Genomic DNA, 19464 nt, shown 5'->3' with positions numbered 1-19464 from the left:
GTCTGCATTTGCACGTCCAACAGTTTATTCAGTAAACAGGCATTCATTACAGTATCCACTTTGCTGGAACTCTAATTCTCTCTGTATGAACACAACATATGTAACAAAATGTGTTGGGATGTGCTGCATCTCTAACATCAGCATTGACTCTGAAGCATCTCCTGCTGCTGCTCTCACTGACACACTCGTGTTTGCTTACATCTGTATGATGCTCGATGAAGTTTCTCACACACACACACACACACACACACACACACACACACACACACACACACACACACACACACACACACACACACACACACACACACACACACAGGACTGCGTCTCTACAGGCTCTCTCCAGTGTGGGTTCTCATGTGTCTGTTGAGGTTTCCTTTGTCAGTAAACCCTTTACCACAGAGGGAGCAGACGAATGGTTTCTCTCCAGTGTGGATTCTCACATGTGTGTTGAGGTGTACTTTATGTGCAAACCCTTTACCGCAAAGGGAGCACACGAACGGTTTCTCTCCAGTGTGGATTCTCATGTGTCTGTTGAGGTCTCCTTTGGTTGCAAACCCTTTACTGCAAAGGGAGCAGACGAACGGTTTCTCTCCAGTGTGGGTTCTCATGTGTAGCTTGAGTTTTCCTTTGTCGGTAAACTGTTTACCACAGAGTGAGCAGGGGAATGGTTTCTCTCCAGTGTGGATTCTCATGTGTTTTTGGAGGGTTCCTTTGTCAGTAAACCCTTTACCACAGAGGGAGCAGACGAATGGTTTCTCTCTAGTGTGGATTCTCACATGTGTGTTGAGGTGTACTTTATGTGCAAACCCTTTACCGCAAAGGGAGCACACGAATGGTTTCTCTCCAGTGTGGATTTTCATATGTCTGTTGAGGGTTCCTTTCTCGGTAAACTGTTTACCACAGAGTGAGCAGGAGAATGTACTCTTTCCTGTGTTCTTGGTCTTGGAGCAGGAAGCTGGTTTCTCTCCCACATCAGGACTGTCATGACTGAGAGGGACTTCACTCGGTGGGTTTGAATCTGACTGAGATTCTGTGGTCTCATCCCAGTCATCACTGTCCTCAGTCTCAGCCTCAGAGGAGGGTTCTGGGTTCCTGGCTCGTTCCTCTCCACCATCTTCTGTTTCCATCTGTCCAATGGAGCGGCAGGCATCTCTGTTCCACTCAGCTTCCTCTTCATCATCCTCACTATTCACAGGGACAGCAGTGAATGGCAGCTTGGTGATATCCTGAAGCTGCTCTCCCTGCTGATTGATCCAGAGTTCCTCCTGTTCCTCCTTAATGTGTGGGGGCTCAAACTCCAGACTGGGGGTCCGCTGAAGCTGCTCAGGGGGAACCTCCTCTTTACACACTACTGGAAAAAAACACACAGACACACACAATTATGCTTGGAAGCTGACCCGAGCCTGTCAGCATCACTTCATGTCAGCATAATCCCTACTAAAGCTTTTGTAAAAAAACAGATATGGGGACAATCAATACTTGATTTTTTGTTTTTTTGTTTGTTTTGTAATTAGGTGAGAAACAGGTTTCTTCTTATTCTTAGCTAATTCCAGTTCCCTCCATGATTGCTTGGTGACCAAAGATCAGATGTCCTTTAACTTTCTCCACCTGAGCCCCTATAAAAACTTTGTTTTACATGGTCCTGATAACCTCACCGCCTCAGTTGATGAGTTTATTGGCCGACTTCACTCTAACATCAAACCTGCCACTGAGAATCTCTGTGTCATCTTTGACCAGTTCATGTCTTTATGTCTCCAAGCTCGCCCAGTGTTTTCTTTAAATGAGAAACATCACAAAAATAGCTTGTCTTCTAGAGACCTTGAACTTCTGATTCACACTTTGATTTAGTCCTGTCTACATTATTGTAATTCCCTCTACACACAAACCTCAGTCAAGCCGCCTTAAATATTTTACAGTTGGTTCAGATTATGGCTTCATTCCATCACCTCCAAAATTGACAAAAACTAGCTGTTCTCCTCCTGTGGCATTCAGTCAGAAGGAAATCCTGCTGGTTTGAGCCCAGAATCACAATCTTCTCCTCGGCATCTGGACTTTGAAGAGACATTGCCGTGACTTGGCTCCAGTGTTAATTTTGACAGCCATTTGAATTTTAGCCTTAGTCTTAGTCTTCTTGATGAAAATGCTTGTTAGTCTTAGTCACATTTTAGTCATTGCCTTAATAGTTTTAGTCTAGTCTTAGTCGATGAAAATTAAAGAGTTTCGTCTCATTTTAGTCATTAGTTTTAGTCATATATATATACACAAACACACACACACACACATACATATACATATACACATACACTTCTGATCAAAATTTTAAGACCAGTTGAGAAATTACAAGAATTTATATTTTGCACTGTTGGACCTTAAAAAGGTTCTAAGTAGAGCTTCAGAATGCAAAAAGAAGAAATGGGAGTGAGACAAAAAAAAATTTTTGAGTAAGCAATTTATTGCAAACAACGATTAAACTGAAATAGGCTGTTCATCAGCTGATCAAAAGTTTAAGACTACAGCCTTTGAAAGCCCAAATCTTGGCAAAAATGTGGATTCAGTGTCATTTTCTGTCAGGTATCCACACTGTCATGACCTCCTGATGGCAAAGGCAAAAAAGCTTTCTTGGTAATCACCTCAAAAATTCGTTTCAGCATGCTTGATGCTAGTGTTTCCAGGAGGCTAGTGGGAATGTTGCTCCAAGTGGTGAAGATGGCTTCACGGAGGACATCCACTGTCTGGAACTGGTGTCCATTTTTGTAAACTTCCCTTGCCATCCAACCCCAAATGTTCTCAATTGGATTTAGATCAGGGGAACACGTAGGATGGTTCAAAAGAGTGCAGGGTTTTTCTGCATATAAAATTACAAGGCGGCTGCCTCAGCCTAATGTTGTGCCACCCCCGACTCTCAAAACTCTGACGTCGGTAAAACTGATATTTTCTGAGAAGCGTTGTGGTAGATGGATGTCATTTTAACTGCAGTTGCAGCATTGCGCCGATGTGGTGGCGCTGTATCAGCAAGAGTGCACCGGAAGTCGCTGCCAAAACTGCCAAAGAGGAAGAAAAGAGCCGTGAAATTCCCTTCCTGGAGGATTTTCTTTTGTGTTTTGGTTTCTTCTCTAGTGTGTGTTAATCGGCATCCTGGTAGTGGAAGTGAAAATGCAGCTCACACCCCAGGGAGCTGTGAAGAATTTTCAAACGTTTTTGACTCTGGTGTGCTCTGCTCTGCACTCTGCCTGGACATGTGACTCACTCTAGCTGCCTCAGGAATGCGCAATACACACCCATTGTAAGAGCTCAGAGGGAGCAGAAAACACTCAAACTAAAACTGCCATAACTCAAAAACGGTAAAAGATAGCAAAATCATGTAAATGGGAGATTTATAGATCCGAGTCTCATGACTCGTTTAAGCTTTGAATCAAGTCTGTAACTCAAACGGTGACCGAGCTGTGACACCTCAAACAGGGGTGGGTTTTCTGGATTTCTCCATTGGATTGAATGAGGATTTCTGTGTCTGTCTGCATTTTGGTGTGATCATGCAGCAGCTGCCAGTACTGATGTCAAGCACACACTAGGACAGCCTCGGCCTTTCAAAATAAAAGCCCAAAATTCTTTCAAAATAAAAAGGGGGGGGGGGGGGGGGGGATTCTACTACATTTATTATCACTATTGCTACTACTATTACTACTACTACTACTACTACTACGGCTATTGCTATTACTACTACTACTACATCTACTAATATACTACTATTACTATTACTACTGTTAGAAGTACTAGTAGTAGTTGTGTAGAACATTCAGAGTTTTTTGTTTCAGAACATGGCCCCGCTCCCCCTGCAGTGACCCTGGTACTCCGTCGTACAGAGGCCTGTGTGATCCACAGCAGCCACTGTGGAGTCAACATCACCGATAAACGGGTGACGACACAGACAGACGAGGCGCCGGATCGTGTGGTAAAATATGGAAATTGCTCTATTAACAGCTGTCTGTCAGTGAATATGATGATAAATCATTTGCATTCAGAATAAACGATTTGTTTTTAAAATGATCTGAAAGTTTTGGCTGAACAGACCCGCTAACATGATATTAGCCTGTGAGGTTGGTCATTTAGAGTTGTTATTATTATGCATTAATATTGATATCATTTGTTGTTATTATCATGCATTAATATTGATATCATTAGTTGTTATTATCATGCATTGATATTGATATCATTAGTTGTTATTATTATGCATTAATATTGATATCATTCGTTGTTATTATTATGCATTAATATTGATATCATTCGTTGTTATTATCATGCATTAATATTGATATCATTAGTTGTTATTATCATGCATTGATATTGCCTATCATTATCTCACAGATGCTGCAGATTGTCTCAGTGTTTTCTTTTGAATCTTAACTGGCGGTTATCCTCGCCTGTCAGGGTCCAGGTGAGTCGGTGATGTGAGAATGGCGTTTAAAAGTTACGAACCTCTGTGCAGTCGCACCTCCGGCAGCAAGACGGCGTCCAGGAGCCTCTGCTGCCTCTCCACCTTCAGTTTCAGGTGAGAGTTTTGCAGCTGGTACTCGGCCAGCGTCTCCTCCGGCAGAGCCAGCGTCTCCTCGGCGGCTGCAGTTTGTCCCCGCATCACCTGCGATCTCAGCTCGCAGAGTTCAGACATCTTCACAAACTTGGTCCTCGGCTTCCTGCCGTCTGCAAGAGATCCGACGTTTCGCTGCTTTGACCCGAAGAAAAATAGACTCAGAAATGAGTTTTTGTTTATTTTCTTCCTCGGCTGTTGAGTCTGATTCTGAGAATGTTTTGAGGTGAGCTGACCAAGAACAATGTCAGAGGAAGACCTTTATACAGTGACTACAGACGGTATGTAAATAGGCAGAGAACAAAAGGTGAAGGAAGCTATTGTAAGGCAGTGATCAGGTAGGGTGCGGTCCCGAATGGGAATAAAAGGCATGAAAAGTGTTTGTGTTCACGCCCACAGGATTAAAGGAAAGGGCCAGACGACAGGATGGTCCAGTCAATTAGCAAGTCTGAATCATTTTGTCCCAGGTACCGCAGGATTTTAGCCCAAATTTGCTCGTCTGTTCGGCTCATTTCCATGCTGACTGTTTTATCAACCTGACACAATACAGTGCCGGTTCCACAAAGAAATTTTGTAAAGGATGCTGCTGTCCCCACATTGTCTGGACTAACGTCTACTCTGCGACCAGTTAGTGATTTTTTGTCTCTGTCTCATCAAGATGATAACATTTTCAGAAGTTGTGAAGGTTTTCATTGATAGGCCTACTCCTGATAATGTTACAGGTACCGGCGGGCACCACATTAACAGCTTATGCTCTCTCTGTAAACAGGAGAAATGAATGAGACAGAGAAACTCCACGTCTGTTTGTCTTCTCGCTCAGCAGAAAGAGGGAGGATTTAATAAAACGTGCACTTTAAACCCTCCATTGTTTTACTGTCAGTACACGTACACTCAGTGTTCTCCATATAAAAAAAAAAGTTACAGGCTTTGTCTGATTAAATAAATCAAAATGACAATAACCACTGTTACACTGAAGGTTATTTTCTTCCAACTGAAAATAACACATAGCTTATACTACAAATTACATATGGTTCCTCAGTGCATGTTTCCTCCTTCAACTTAAATCCTTTACTCCTCCAGAAATGCATGAGCTGACAGATTTTCAACTTGTTTTTAACCAGTTTTAGAATATATAAAATTAGTGTTTAACATTAGCTTTTAACCTTTTTTACAGTACATGAAATCACCATTTTAAACCTTTACACAATAATACACATTTGAAAAATATAAAGACTTCATAAAAACGTTCAAGGAGCTGAAAATAAAACTCTGACTGACGTGACTTGCGTAGCAACAGGTGACGTCATCAGGCGCGAAAATACGGCTACGACTCTTAAAACAAGCTTAATACCGGACATCAAAACATTCAGCGACATGTTAACATACTGCACTTCAGTTACTTTCCTTAATTTACTATTCCACCAACCTGTAAACAGGAGAAATGAATGAGACAGAGAAACTCCACGTCTGTTCGTCTTCTCGCTCAGCACAAAGAGGAAAGCTGCAAAGCGGACCAAACTGACGTAAAGCCCCCGGGGCCCAGTAGATGCCACACTGCCCCCTGCTGGTGATCACGCGTTAATTACTCCTGATATGTACATGAAAACTTTTAGTGCAACGTTGGTGGAAACAGGTTGAATATCTACAATGGCCGAGAACTAGTGATGGGACGTTTGAAGCAAAGCTTCGAGGCTTGCATTGGTTTGCTGAAAACCACGTGACGAATTACAAACGAGGCCTCGCATTACACAGGTAACGTGACTGGTTCGTTTTGCGTGTCGTTTTTCAAAATAAAAGCACGACAAAACCGCGACGCTTTGTGGGTTGTAGTAGGTGGTATTTTGGTTCGCGCGTTTGTAGCACAGTTTGTATTATAATACAATATATAATGATTACCCTCTCCCCTCCCTGCCCCCCTCCGAACATACTGTGTCACCTAAGCACTGCACTTCCAACACACAACACCTAATGTGTTCAATAAATAGTAAACATTGATGGCCATGAAAAGCACAAACCAAAATGGGAAAGAAGGTATAGAAAATGTTTAGGAATAAAAAGGGAGAGCAGGGTTATATAAAACACTATAGACTTTATTATTATTGTACAGGGATTAAACACTATTCTATATTGTGATAACATCCATCCATTCATTTTCTGTCACTGCTTAATAGCACTCGTCATTGTGATGACATTTGAAATCTATTTAACCCTCATGTTGTGTACCGGTCAAATGTGACCGTTTTAAAAGTTTTATCTCTAAAAATATATAGTTAATGTGATCAGACTGACCTAAGATTCCATGACTTTGTCCACAAAGAGGATTTCAACCGACAAAATAAATTTTATTGCATACAACTTTGTGCTTTTTATTCAACTTTAGGACGTTCTTCTTGTTCCCGGTCAAAAATGACCGGCCATTAGAAATGAATGGGGGAACTACAATTAGGGTAAAAAATTGAGCTCAAGTACATCCTCATTGGTCAGCTGGGGTCACAGACACACACTCACACACACACACACACACACACACACACACACACACACACACACACACACACACACACACAAGGACTAGGTTCGGGAACCTTTTCCCTGTAGAGACTCTCTCCTGCAGGTGCATGACCTGTTGTCAGTTCTCACAGACACACACACACACACACGCGCAGGCACACACACATGTACACATCCATGCATAATCTGCCTGAAGTGCAATGTATATGTTTTCAAGGCACATGCAAAAACCTGCACATATTGTCCAACATGTGCATGAGAAAAAGCACAATTGAGTTAACCCACTCCACCAAATTTAGAAGCCTGATTTTGTTATCCGTTTGTTTGTTTGTTTGTTTGTTTGTTATCAGGCAAAGACACATCTGATGGAAATAATAATGTTACTGTTGATGTTATTTGTTCATTATCTTGTAAAATTGTGAAATGTGCAGTGCAGTGTTGGGATAATTTCATTTAAATCTTCCCGGTCACTTTTGACCGGGAACACAACAGGTGTTACTTTTTGTTATTGTATAAAAAGTCTAAATGGTTTCAAAATAAATTTCCTTGGGAACTTTCATACAAAGCAGTCTGTGATAAACAGTATACTATGTTTCATCTGATTAGTTCTTATAGTCAAAATAATCCAGAAATTGTGTTTTTTAGAAATTGAATTCAAGGTGCATAGCTCAGATAAATGAGGCATACAGGCCATAAATGATAGATAGAAATTAAAAACCTGTAATATTCACAAGAACTTAAGTTGGTTAAGAGAACTAATGAAACAAATGATGATAATATATGTATTATTACAGTTTTATGATGAGTCTTAATAGAGCGGTCACTTTTGACCGGGAACACAAAGATGTTTAACATGAAATTTTCACAACATGAGGGTTAAATGACTTGGCTGTCATAGTTTAACTCTAGCAACAGATGGGGCTAGTGAGCACTGAATGAAGCTTCGAGTAGCGAACCTTAGGGCAAAGCAATGGGCTGGAAAGCCTCATTGCTTCAGGAAGCTTCATTTTCCCATCACTACCGAGAACCGCCATCGAAACGCTGCATTGCAAATAAAAAAGCAACGATCGCTGCAAATAAAAAATGCTGCAAAAAAAAAACAAAACGCTGCAAATAAAAAAAGGAAAACGCTGCAAATAAAAAAGGAAAACGCTGCATTGCAAATTTAAAAAAAAGCAACGATGCAAACAAAAAAGCCAAAACGGATTTTTCATGGCAGATTTTTTATATTTGTTATATTTAAGCAATAAGCCCCGAAAAGCCGTGGGTTACAGTGATTTTACAACGGCTGAGGGGCGTTCTAAAATGTAAAATCGCTGTTGTAAAATTACTGTAACTCACGGCTTCAAGGGGCTTATTGCTTTTATAAAACGGTTACCCTACATATAGCCCATAAAATGAACACACAAGAAAAAAATCAATAATTTATTGGCAGTGATGGGAGTAACGGCGTTACAAAGAAACGGCGTTACTAACGACGTTACTTTTAGCAGTAACGAGTAATCAAAGAAATGACTGTTTTCCCCGTTACAACGCCGTTACTGTTACTGACAATTAAATGTGCTGTTACTAGCCGTTACTTACTACTAATAATTATTATTATTTTATTATCCTATTCAAAAAATGTGCGTCTTGTGGAGGAAAAGCGGTGTGTCAATTTTCAAACCGGTCGGACTTTGCAGTTTTTCGTAACTTATCAACATGCATGGAGAATGACTGAGCACAAATTACAAAAAGCACATATGTTCCATGACGGCAGAGCAGATAGTATCTCTGCCTGCCATACAGAAGACTGGGGGTTCAATTCCCCACCTGAGCAAGTTGGTATCACTACTTTAAACTGTAATGAATTACTTTTTCAAAGTAACGTGGCCAACACTGACAATGATAGATGAAATTTGACAGCAATGTCCACACTGCAACAGCAAAGCAAAAATATGTGCATTAATAACAGGATTTAAGAAAAGAAAAAAGTAATCATAAAAATTACTTTCCCCAGTAACTGAATTACTCTTCTGCAGCAGTAATTGAGTAGTAATCAAAATTACTTTTTTCCAGATGTAATTAGTAATTGTAACTTATTAGTTTTGTGAGTAATTGGTCCCAACACTGTTTATTGGTAATAATGCAACAATAAAACTAAGAACTATTCATTCTTCCACCAAGCAAGATAGAGTGGACAGAATGGTTGCCAAGCAACACAGACGCTAAGATTGCTTTTTCATCTAGCGCCTTCATCATGTCAAATCAGGCTATTTGGGCTTGTTAATGTTGAATTGGATATTTCCATTAATAGTGCAATTGTTAAAATAGTGTTCAGTTATGTTTGGACTCCTCTTTGCAGGGACGGCGGCGTGCGTTTCGCGACAGGTGTGTCTTTGCACAGACATATGCCTAACGTTGGTTGTAACAATAACAATAACTAGAAAATTCCCCCGCGGAAATTTTGAGAGTGCCTCGGGGGCCGGCACCAGGGGGTGTGAATGTGACCTCTGTCTGAATCACTGAAAGTTAAGAAGAAGATGTTGCTTGCCACCCTTGTGACCACCAGACCTATGCTGTTTGTAGGTTGTGTAAAGTTATTGCTCTTGCCGAGGCGGGGAGTTGAACCCTGGTCTCCTGCATGGCAGGCAGAGACTTTATCCACTGTGCCAGTGGGGCTTGTGTGGGTGGAGCCAGAAATGAGGCTCTATAAAGTGTGTGAGCACACAGCATGCATGACAGTAAGTCCGCAAAATAAAAGGTATCATGAGACAGGCAAGGCTTTGGGCTTTCAAACTGTGTCAAAATTATTTGCCAACTCCCCCAAATGCCTGAGTTTCGGCGAGTTAAAAAAGTGTGTTTCTGCTTCTCTCCCCAGATTGTGGGTTCCAGGTATAATGGGAGTCTATGGGGGAGAGAGCTGGCACTCCTGCCTCGTTAAGTGTCACTGTGTAAAACGTATACGTTGCTTTGCTTTTCTATTCACATTTTTCAAACAGGAACTATTTTTTCCTACTACTTTCCAAGAAATTATGCATGTGGAGTGAAAATTGTGGCCAGTAGAGCAAGTTGAAGACAAAAGTTGTAGGCGATTTTTCAGGGCTGCTCCACTCTAGCTGTGCTGTCTCTCACTCTCGCTCACGCAATACACACTCATTCAAAAGTCAGAGGTGGCTAAAAAACTGACTGCAAACTTAAAATGTGTTTTATGCCAAACTAAAACATACAGGAAAAAATTGAAGATGACACACATAAAGATGAACTTCTGCTGACCCGTTTAAGTTTTGAATGGAGTCTGTGGGCCAAAGAATGAGGGAGCTGTGAGGCTTTGAAAATGCATGGGTCTTGGCCGGCTCCCCATTATTTTTCAGTGAGGGCAAAATCGCGATTTGAAAATTGAATTATGAGAAATCGCAAAGTCCGATCAGTTTGAAAATTGACACACCACTTCTTCTCCACAGGACGCAAGTTTAAGACAAAACTTTTAGGCAAATTTTCAGGGCTGCCTCACTCTAGCTCTCAGGAATGCCAGGAATGCCACTCTAGCTCAACTCCATTAGTGTGTATTGCGTCTGGAATTCCGACTTCAAACTGGAATTGCGGAAAAACGGAATGTCAGATCGGTCTGAAAATCGAAACCCTGCTTCTTCTCAATAAGACGCACGCTTTTCGTATGTGGTGCGTGGACGCAGGTCAAAAGCTCTGCGCTGTGGAGCCTTGGGAAGTTTTGGCCATTCATTGCGGATGGGTCATGTGACCCGGTTCGTTTGGGTTTTTGTCGCCATGGTAACTCCAGTAATATACAGAAGTCATAGCACACTATTCCCGAATGAGACGCACGTTTTCATAATTATAATGTCATAGGTATCGTCGAAACTGTGGGAGGAGTAGCGAACCGAAATTTGCTATAATAATAAAAATAAGAAACACACAGAATAACAATAGTGACTCGTTCATTCGGACCGAGGCACTAACTCCTTCGGACCGAGTCACTAATAATAATAAGAATAAGAAACGCGCAGGATAACAAGAGTGATCTCGTTCCTTCGGACCGAGGCACTAATAATAAAGTTATACTGTTAATTTACCATACATCAGCACCGTCACATTGCGTCCGCTTTGGGTGGAAATAAAAGGCAGGTGGATCTGGAGGCAGCAGGGAGAGGTAGGCTATTTCTCCAGGGAAATATCCAATTCAACATTAACGAGCCCAAATAGCCTGATGTGACATAATGATGGCGCTAGATGACAACCAATCTTAGTATCTGTGTTGCTTGGCAACCATTCTGTCCACTCTCAAAACCCACAACGGATAAACTCAGTAGTGTTTTAAATCAGGAACTTCAAGCAGTAGTAGAATGGATAACCAACAATAAACTGGTTCTTAATATCGCTAAAACAAATAGCATTATGTTTGGGTCAAAAACTATGTTAATGAATGAGCCAAAACTAAAGCTATATGTAAATGATGTGGCGGTAGAACAAGTGCAAGAAACCAAACTTCTAGGAATAGCCTACTATTAAATAGTAAATTGACATGGTCTAAACACATTGAGAAAGTAATAAATAAAATGGGCAGAAGTCTTGCAACTATAAGGAGATGCTGTGATTTTTTACCTTTATATTTAAGGGGACGTGTCATTAAAAGTCTTGTTTTATCACACATATAGCTCATTTCCACTATAAAGAGCCGTTCCGTGAAGGGCCGTGCTGGGCTCATTGCTTATGGTACCAGCGGGTCGGTGTCATGGAATTAGAGAGGCGCGCTCGTTGCCATGGAGTTGTTATAGTAACAAGAGGAGCTGTCAGTTGTTACATTAGCTTTTTGCTACTTTTTTTTTAATGGACAAAATCTTCCGGATCTGACTTTGGTTGCTGCTGCATAGGAGACCACAGAAACACAGGAAAAGCAGCCACACACACACACACTGTCTGCATTTGCACATCAAACAGTTTATTCAGTAAACAGGCATTCATTACAGTATCCACTTTGCTGGAACTCTAATTCTCTCTGTATGAACACAACATATGTAACAAAATGTGTTGGGATGTGCTGCATCTCTAACATCAGCATTGACTCTGAAGCATCTCCTGCTGCTGCTCTCACTGACACACTCTTGTTTGCTTACATCTGTATGATGCTCAATGAAGCTTCTCCCACACACACACACACACACACACACACACACAGGACTGAGTCTCTACAGGTTCTCTCCAGTGTGGGTTCTCATGTGTTTGTTGAGGGTTCTTTTCTGTGCAAACGCTGTACCACAGAGTGAGCAGACGAACGGTTTCTCTCCTGTGTGGATTCTCATGTGTTGCTCGAGGTGTCCTTTATGTGCAAACGCTGTACCACAGAGTGAGCAGACGAACGGTTTCTCTCCAGTGTGGATTCTCATGTGTTGCTTGAGGTGTCCTTTATGTGGAAACCTTTTACCACAGAGTGAGCAGGGGAACGGTTTCTCTCCAGTGTGGATTCTCATGTGTTGCTCGAGGTGTCCTTTATGTGCAAACGCTGTACCACAGAGTGAGCAGACGAACGGTTTCTCTCCAGTGTGGATTCTCATGTGTATCTTGAGGGTTCCTTTCTGTGTAAACCCTTTACCACAGAGTGAGCAGGGGAACGGTTTCTCTCCAGTGTGGATTCTCATGTGTGTGTTGAGGTTTCCTTTCTCAGTAAACCCTTTACCACAAAGGGAGCAAACGACTGATTTCTCTCCAGTGTGGATTTTCATGTGTCTGTTGAGGGTTCCTTTCTCGGTAAACTGTTTACCACATAGTGAGCAGGGGAATGTACTCTTTCCTGTGTTCTTGGTCTTGGAGCAGGAAGCTGGTTTCTCTCCCACATCAGGACTGTCATGACTGAGAGGGATGTCACTCGGTGGGTTTGAATCTGACTGAGCTTCTGTGGTCTCATCCCAGTCATCACTGTCATCAGTCTCAGCCTCAGAGGAGGGTTCTGGGTTCCTGGCTCGTTCCTCTCCACCATCTTCTGTTTCCATCTGTCCAGTGGAGCGGCGGACGTCTCTGTTCCACTCAGCTTCCTCTTCATCATCCTCACTCTTCACAGGGACAGCACTGAATGGCAGCTTGGTGATATCCTGAAGCTGCTCTCCCTGCTGATTGGTCCAGAGTTCCTCCTGTTCCTCCTGTTCCTCCTTAATGTGAGGGGGCTCAAACTCCAGACTGGGGGTCCGCTGAAGCTGCTCAGGGGGAACCTCCTCTTTACACACTACTGGAAAAAAAACACACAGACACACACAATTATGCTTGGAAGCTGACCCGAGCCTGTCAGCATCACTTCATGTCAGCATAATGCCTACTAAAGGTTTTGTAAAATACAGATATGGTGACAATCAACACTTGCTTTTTTATTGTTTATTTTTTTGTTTGTTTTGTAATTAGGTGAGAAACAGGTTTCTTCTGATTCTTACCTAATTCCAGTTCCCTTTATGATTGCTTGGCGACCAAAGATCAGATGTCCCTTAACTTTCTCTACTTGAGCCCCAATAAAAACTTTGTTTTACATGGTCCTGATAACCTCACCGCCTCAGTTGATGAGTTTATTGGCCGACTTCACTCTAACATCAAACCTGCCACTGAGAATCTCTGTGTCATCGTTGACCAGATTTGTCTGGTCAACATTGACCAGTTGATTGCTGTCCTTAATAGCTTTAGTCTAGTCTTAGTCGACGAATATTTAAAAAAATTATATATACAGTACAGGCCAAAAGTTTGGACACACCTTCTCATTCAATGCGTTTTCTTTATTTTCATGACTATTTACATTGTAGATTCTCACTGAAGGCATCAAAACTATGAATGAACACATGTGGAGTTATGTACTTAACAAAAAAAGGTGAAATAACTGAAAACATGCTTTATATTCTAGTTTCTTCAAAATAGCCACCCTTTGCTCTGATTACTGCTTTGCACACTCTTGGCATTTGCTCGATGAGTTTCAAGAGGTAGTCACCTGAAATGGTTTTCACTTCACAGGTGTGCCTTATCAGGGTTAATTAGTGGAATTTCTTGCTTTATCAATGGGGTTGGGACCATCAGTTGTGTTGTGCAGAAGTCAGGTTACTACACAGCCGACAGCCCTATTGGACAACTGTTAAAATTCATATTATGGCAAGAACCAATCAGCTAACTAAAGAAAAACGAGTGGCCATCATTACTTTAAGAAATGAAGGTCAGTCAGTCCGGAAAATTGCAAAAACTTTAAATGTGTCCCCAAGTGGAGTCGCAAAAACCATCAAGCGCTACAACGAAACTGGCATACATGAGGACCGACCCAGGAAAGGAAGACCAAGAGTCACCTCTGCTTCTGAGGACAAGTTCATCCGAGTCACCAGCCTCAGAAATCGCAAGTTAACAGCAGCTCAGATCAGAGACCAGATAAATGCCACACAGAGTTCTAGCAGCAGACCCATCTCTAGAACAACTGTTAAGAGGAGACTGCGCCAATCAGGCCTTCATGGTCAAACAGCTGCTAGGAAACCACTGCTAAGGAGAGGCAACAAGCAGAAGAGATTTGTTTGGACCAAGAAACACAAGGAATGGACATTAGACCAGTGGAAATCTGTGCTTTGGTCTGATGAGTCCATATTTGAGATCTTTGGTTCCAACCGCCGTGTCTTTGTGAGACGCAGAAAAGGTGAACGGATGGATTCCACATGCCTGGTTCCCACTGTGAAGCATGGAGGAGGAGGTGTGATGGTGTGGGGGTGTTTTGCTGGTGACACTGTTGGGGATTTATTCAAAACTGAAGGCACACTGAACCAGCATGGCTACCACAGCAACCTGCAGCGACATGCCATCCCATCCGGTTTGCGTTTAGTTGGACCATCATTTATTTTTCAACAGGACAATGACCCCAAACACACCTCCAGGCTGTGTAAGGGCTATTTGACCAAGAAGGAGAGTGATGGAGTGCTGCGGCAGATGGCCTGGCCTCCACAGTCACCGGACCTGAACCCAATCCAGATGGTTTGGGGTGAGCTGGACCGCAGAGTGAAGGCAAAGGGGCCAACAAGTGCTAAACACCTCTGGGAACTCCTTCAAGACTGTTGGAAAACCATTTCATGTGACTACCTCTTGAAGCTCATCGAGAGAATGCCAAGAGTGTGCAAAGCAGTAATCAGAGCAAAGGGTGGCTATTTTGAAGAAACTAGAATATAAAACATGTTTTCAGTTATTTCACCTTTTTTTGTTAAGTACATAACTCCACATGTGTTCATTCATAGTTTTGATTCCTTCAGTTAGAATCTACAATGTAAATAGTCATGAAAATAAAGAAAACGCATTGAATGAGGTGTGTCCAAACTTTTGGCCTGTACTGTATGTATATATATATATATATATATATATATATATATATATATATATATATATATATATATGTATATATATATATATATGTGTGTATATATATATATATATGTGTGTATATATATATATATGTCTTTAAATTTTAAACCAATTAAATCATGCCAATACAGGTAGACTCTCCCATTAATAGAGATGAAATGCAGCCATGCAGTAGGCTACTTAATGATATAGTCAGGATTGCACATTACACACACAAAGTTTGATAACTGTGGAATCAATTGTCATTACACAAAGACAGTCAAGAAGCAAAGCATTCTTTCAACTAGTTGTCTTTGTTTTTTTGTTTCAGAATGTGGCCCCGCTCCCCCTGCAGTGACCCTGGTACTCCGTCGTACAGAGGCCTGTGTGATCCACAGCAGCCACTTCATTTATTTATTTATTTTTTTTCATTTTTGGTTTTAACCAAAAATTCATGATTGTAACTGCTTTTAATGTTGTTCCATGTTTTATTCTGTTTTAATCCCTGTTTTATTATGTTTTAATCCCTGTTTTATTCTGTTTTTGTTATTGTATTGTAATTCCATATTGTTTTTATGGTTGTTGTACATTCGGCATCATTGTAAATGAGGGCTTGCTCTCAATGATTCTCCGAATCCACATAAAGGTTGAATGAAAAAATGAATGACTCTCCAAGAGGCGATAGCACGATAAACGGGTGGCGGCACAGACAGACGAGGCGCCGGCAGGGACAGTTTTTGCTATGGGCAATGTGGGCAACCGCCCAGGGCGCAATCTACTCCAAACAAAAAAAAAAAAAGAAAGAAAGAAAGAAAGAAAGAAAAAAAAGAAACGAAAGGAAAAGTGCGTCCTCAAAAAAAAAAAAAAAAAAAAAAAAAAAAAAGACCAGTTTACTAGATTACCATATTGACACGTCGGGGTTTTCCCTGCCTTCTAATTTCTTAGGCGCACCGCCTAGACGTTTTCACCGACCGCCTAGATCAAATGAACGAGGAAAGGGGAAAAAACGCACATCGACATATTCAATCTGCGGCTCCTTTGGGAATCTGTTGTTGATGCTAGCTTGGATTGTCCGGAGGGAGTTAGGCGGGCACTGGGCCGTACGTCATGAAATACTGACAACGGAATTAACCAATCACTGCAGAGAATAGTTTCTGCGTGCACGCTGAGAGGATGGCTTTCAACCGCAACACATCCGCTGTAGGCTAGGCGGAGGTGGAAGGTATGAATCGCCTAGCGCGAAAAACAGAAGCGCCCGCAAATACCAGTGATACAATGGCAACATAGCGACTTTCCAAACTATCCCAAGTGACTTCATAACCTAACGTTAGTCAGAAACTTATTTATGTAACGTCTGTTGTGTTTGTTTTTGTGCCGATATGCCGTGCGCTGGCTGCCTTCCCATCTCTCCCTCGTTCCACTTGCTGTTCGCTTCGCTTTTCACACACAAGCACCCAACCCCCCTGCGCAGTTGACAGAAGTTGTGATTTTGATTTGATAATCATTTATTGTCCAGCCTTTTTGTATTAATTTCTGTACTTTATTTTATTTCCTGGTACTGTTTGTGTTTGTACCTATTTTGTCAGTATCTTAGATCTTGCCATTGATGTTTGTGTGTGGAGACATTTGAGAAAATAATTAAAAATAGCCTAATTAAATTATAAAATGTTAATCTAATGCCCAAATAAATCAGTTAATCAATATCTGTGTTTCCCAATAACTGTCTTTTATCAAAATGCAGTTTGTTAAACACTGTGAAATTGTTATAGTAGCTTCTTGATTTGTCTCAAAGAGTGCCCCCCCACCCCCCCTCGGCAACACCGGACAGGGGACACAACTTTTATCGGGGATACGTACCTTGGCACAACAACGGCTGTCTTCCTAAATATGATGATAAATCATTTGCATTCAGAATAAACGATTTGTTTTTAAAATGATCTGAAAGTTGTGGCTGAACAGACCCGCTAACATGATATTAGCATGTGAAGTTGGTCATTTAGAGTTGTTATCATGCATTGATATTGATATCATTAGCTGTTATTATCATGCATTGATATTGATATCATTAGTTGTTATTATCATGCATTGATATTGATATCATTATCTCACAGATGCTGCAGATTGTCTCAGTGTTTTCTCTTGAATCTTAACTGGCGGTTATCCTCGCCTGTCAGGGTCCAGGTGAGTCGGTGATGTGAAAATGGCGTTTAAAAGTTACGAACCTCTGTGCAGTCGCACCTCCGGCAGCAAGACGGCGTCCAGGAGCCTCTGCTGCCTCTCCACCTTCAGTTTCAGGCGGGAGTTTTGCAGCTCGTACTCGGCCAGCGTCTCCTCCGGCAGAGCCAGCGTCTCCTCGGCGGCTGCAGGTTGTCGCCGCATCACCTGCGATCTCTGATGAGCTGGTGAGCTGATGGTTCTGATTCTGAGAATGTTGTTCTTTAAAACCATTGTAGTCCAGTCTAGAGGTTTGCTGTAATGATGTGAGTTTACTGAAGTACACCGGCACACTGGTGAACTGACCGACGCAGAGAGTATCTGGGGCGGTGAGCTGACCAAGAGCAATGTCAGAGGAAGACCTTTATACAGTGACTACAGACGGTATGTAAATAGGCAGAGAACAAAAGGTGGGGGAAGCTATTGTAAGGCAGTGATCAGGTAGGGTGCGGTCCCGAATGGGAATAAAAGGCATAAAAAGTATTTGTGTTCACGCCCACAGGATTAAAGGAAAGGGCCAGACGACAGGATGGTCCAGTCAATTAGCAAGTCTGTCTGAGCTGCCCAAAATGTATTTTCCTTTCACACCTCCCATTGGCATCAAAGGCCCCATGACATGAAAAATGCAATTTTGGTTGTTTTTTGGTGATAGGCAGTACTCGAGTTGAGGGGGATGAGGGCGGATATGGCATCCCCCCTGAAATAAAAACGGTCAACCCTGTAAAACTGCCATTAAATTAGCCAATTTCTAGGGAATAAAAAATCGGATGTTCTCATATTATAAAGTCGGAAAATTGTGAGAAAAAAGTCGGACACTCTGAGGGGAGGGGATAATATTCACAAAAACAAACAAACAAAAAAAAAAACTTCATAATTCTCATGATTAAAGATGTACCTTTATGGGTATCTGTAGACACGGTAGCTCAATCTGGTTCCAGTGAAATTTAGCAGTGTTTTTTAATAACTGAAGGCTGAAGATATTCATTCATTCATCTTCTAAACCGCTTATCCTCACTAGGGTCGCGGGGGGGTGCTGGAGCCAATCCCAGCGCTCATAGGGCGAAGGCAAGGAAACACCCTGGACAGGTCGCCAGTCCATCGCAGGGCAGACAGACAAACACTGACATCCACACACACACTCACACCTAGGGGCAATTTTAGCTTCTCCAATTCACCTGACCTGCATGTCTTTGGACGGTGGGAGGAAACCGACGCAGACACGGGGAGAACATGCAAACTCCAAACAGAAAGGACCTTCTCGCTGTGAGGCGACAGTGCTAACCACTGCACCCACTGCACCACCGTGCCGCCCAGGCCGAAGATATTATTAAACATATTAAATCTGTCAGCCTCCAAGAACACACCCATGTAAGAGTGAACACTGAAACAGTGACTGCCATCGCCGTCTGCTGTCGGTGTTGATTTTTGAGCTTCAAGGCATTCAAACACACATCCAGTGGTGTAGTCTACGTGATACGCAGGTATACGCCGTATACCCACTAGAAAAGGTCCCGAATTTCCGTATTACCACTTAACAATGCGCAAAGATACGTATCAGTATGTGTTTTTTTGACATAACGTTCACTTTCCCGTTCATAAAGTCGCCTTCTCTGTGTTACGAAGCGGGCTCTTTTTGACCATAGGGGCTTCCATCAAGCGTGACGTTTCGAGGGACACTACAGCTGGAGCTAACGTTAACGTTTCAGAAAGGGAGCCGTGTGTGTGTGTGTGTGTGTGTGTGCGTGTGCGCGCGCACACACACGTGCACGCGCGTATAACCACTATAATAAACTAGACTACATCACTGCACACATCTAACA

At 42.1% G+C, this 19464-nt stretch overlaps 1 protein-coding gene across 1 annotated transcript; it reads right to left on the bottom strand.

Annotated features, from left to right (window-relative positions):
* Nucleotides 1–329: 329 nt before the first annotated feature.
* On the bottom strand, nt 330–17878 carry LOC115369180 (gastrula zinc finger protein XlCGF57.1-like). The gene is made up of 4 exons (XM_030065748.1): nt 17669–17878; nt 12284–13140; nt 3819–3888; nt 330–929 (listed from the first exon to the last, which is right to left on the bottom strand). Exons 1-4 carry the CDS (start codon nt 17876–17878, stop codon nt 330–332), a joined length of 1737 nt encoding a protein of 578 aa, XP_029921608.1.
* Nucleotides 17879–19464: the final 1586 nt, after the last annotated feature.

This window comes from Myripristis murdjan, chromosome 12 (assembly GCF_902150065.1).
Source record: "Myripristis murdjan chromosome 12, fMyrMur1.1, whole genome shotgun sequence".
Taxonomy (NCBI): Eukaryota; Metazoa; Chordata; class Actinopteri; order Holocentriformes; family Holocentridae; genus Myripristis; species Myripristis murdjan.
Note: the sequence above shows the minus strand (reverse complement) of the source record. Positions and strands in the feature narration are given on the sequence as shown.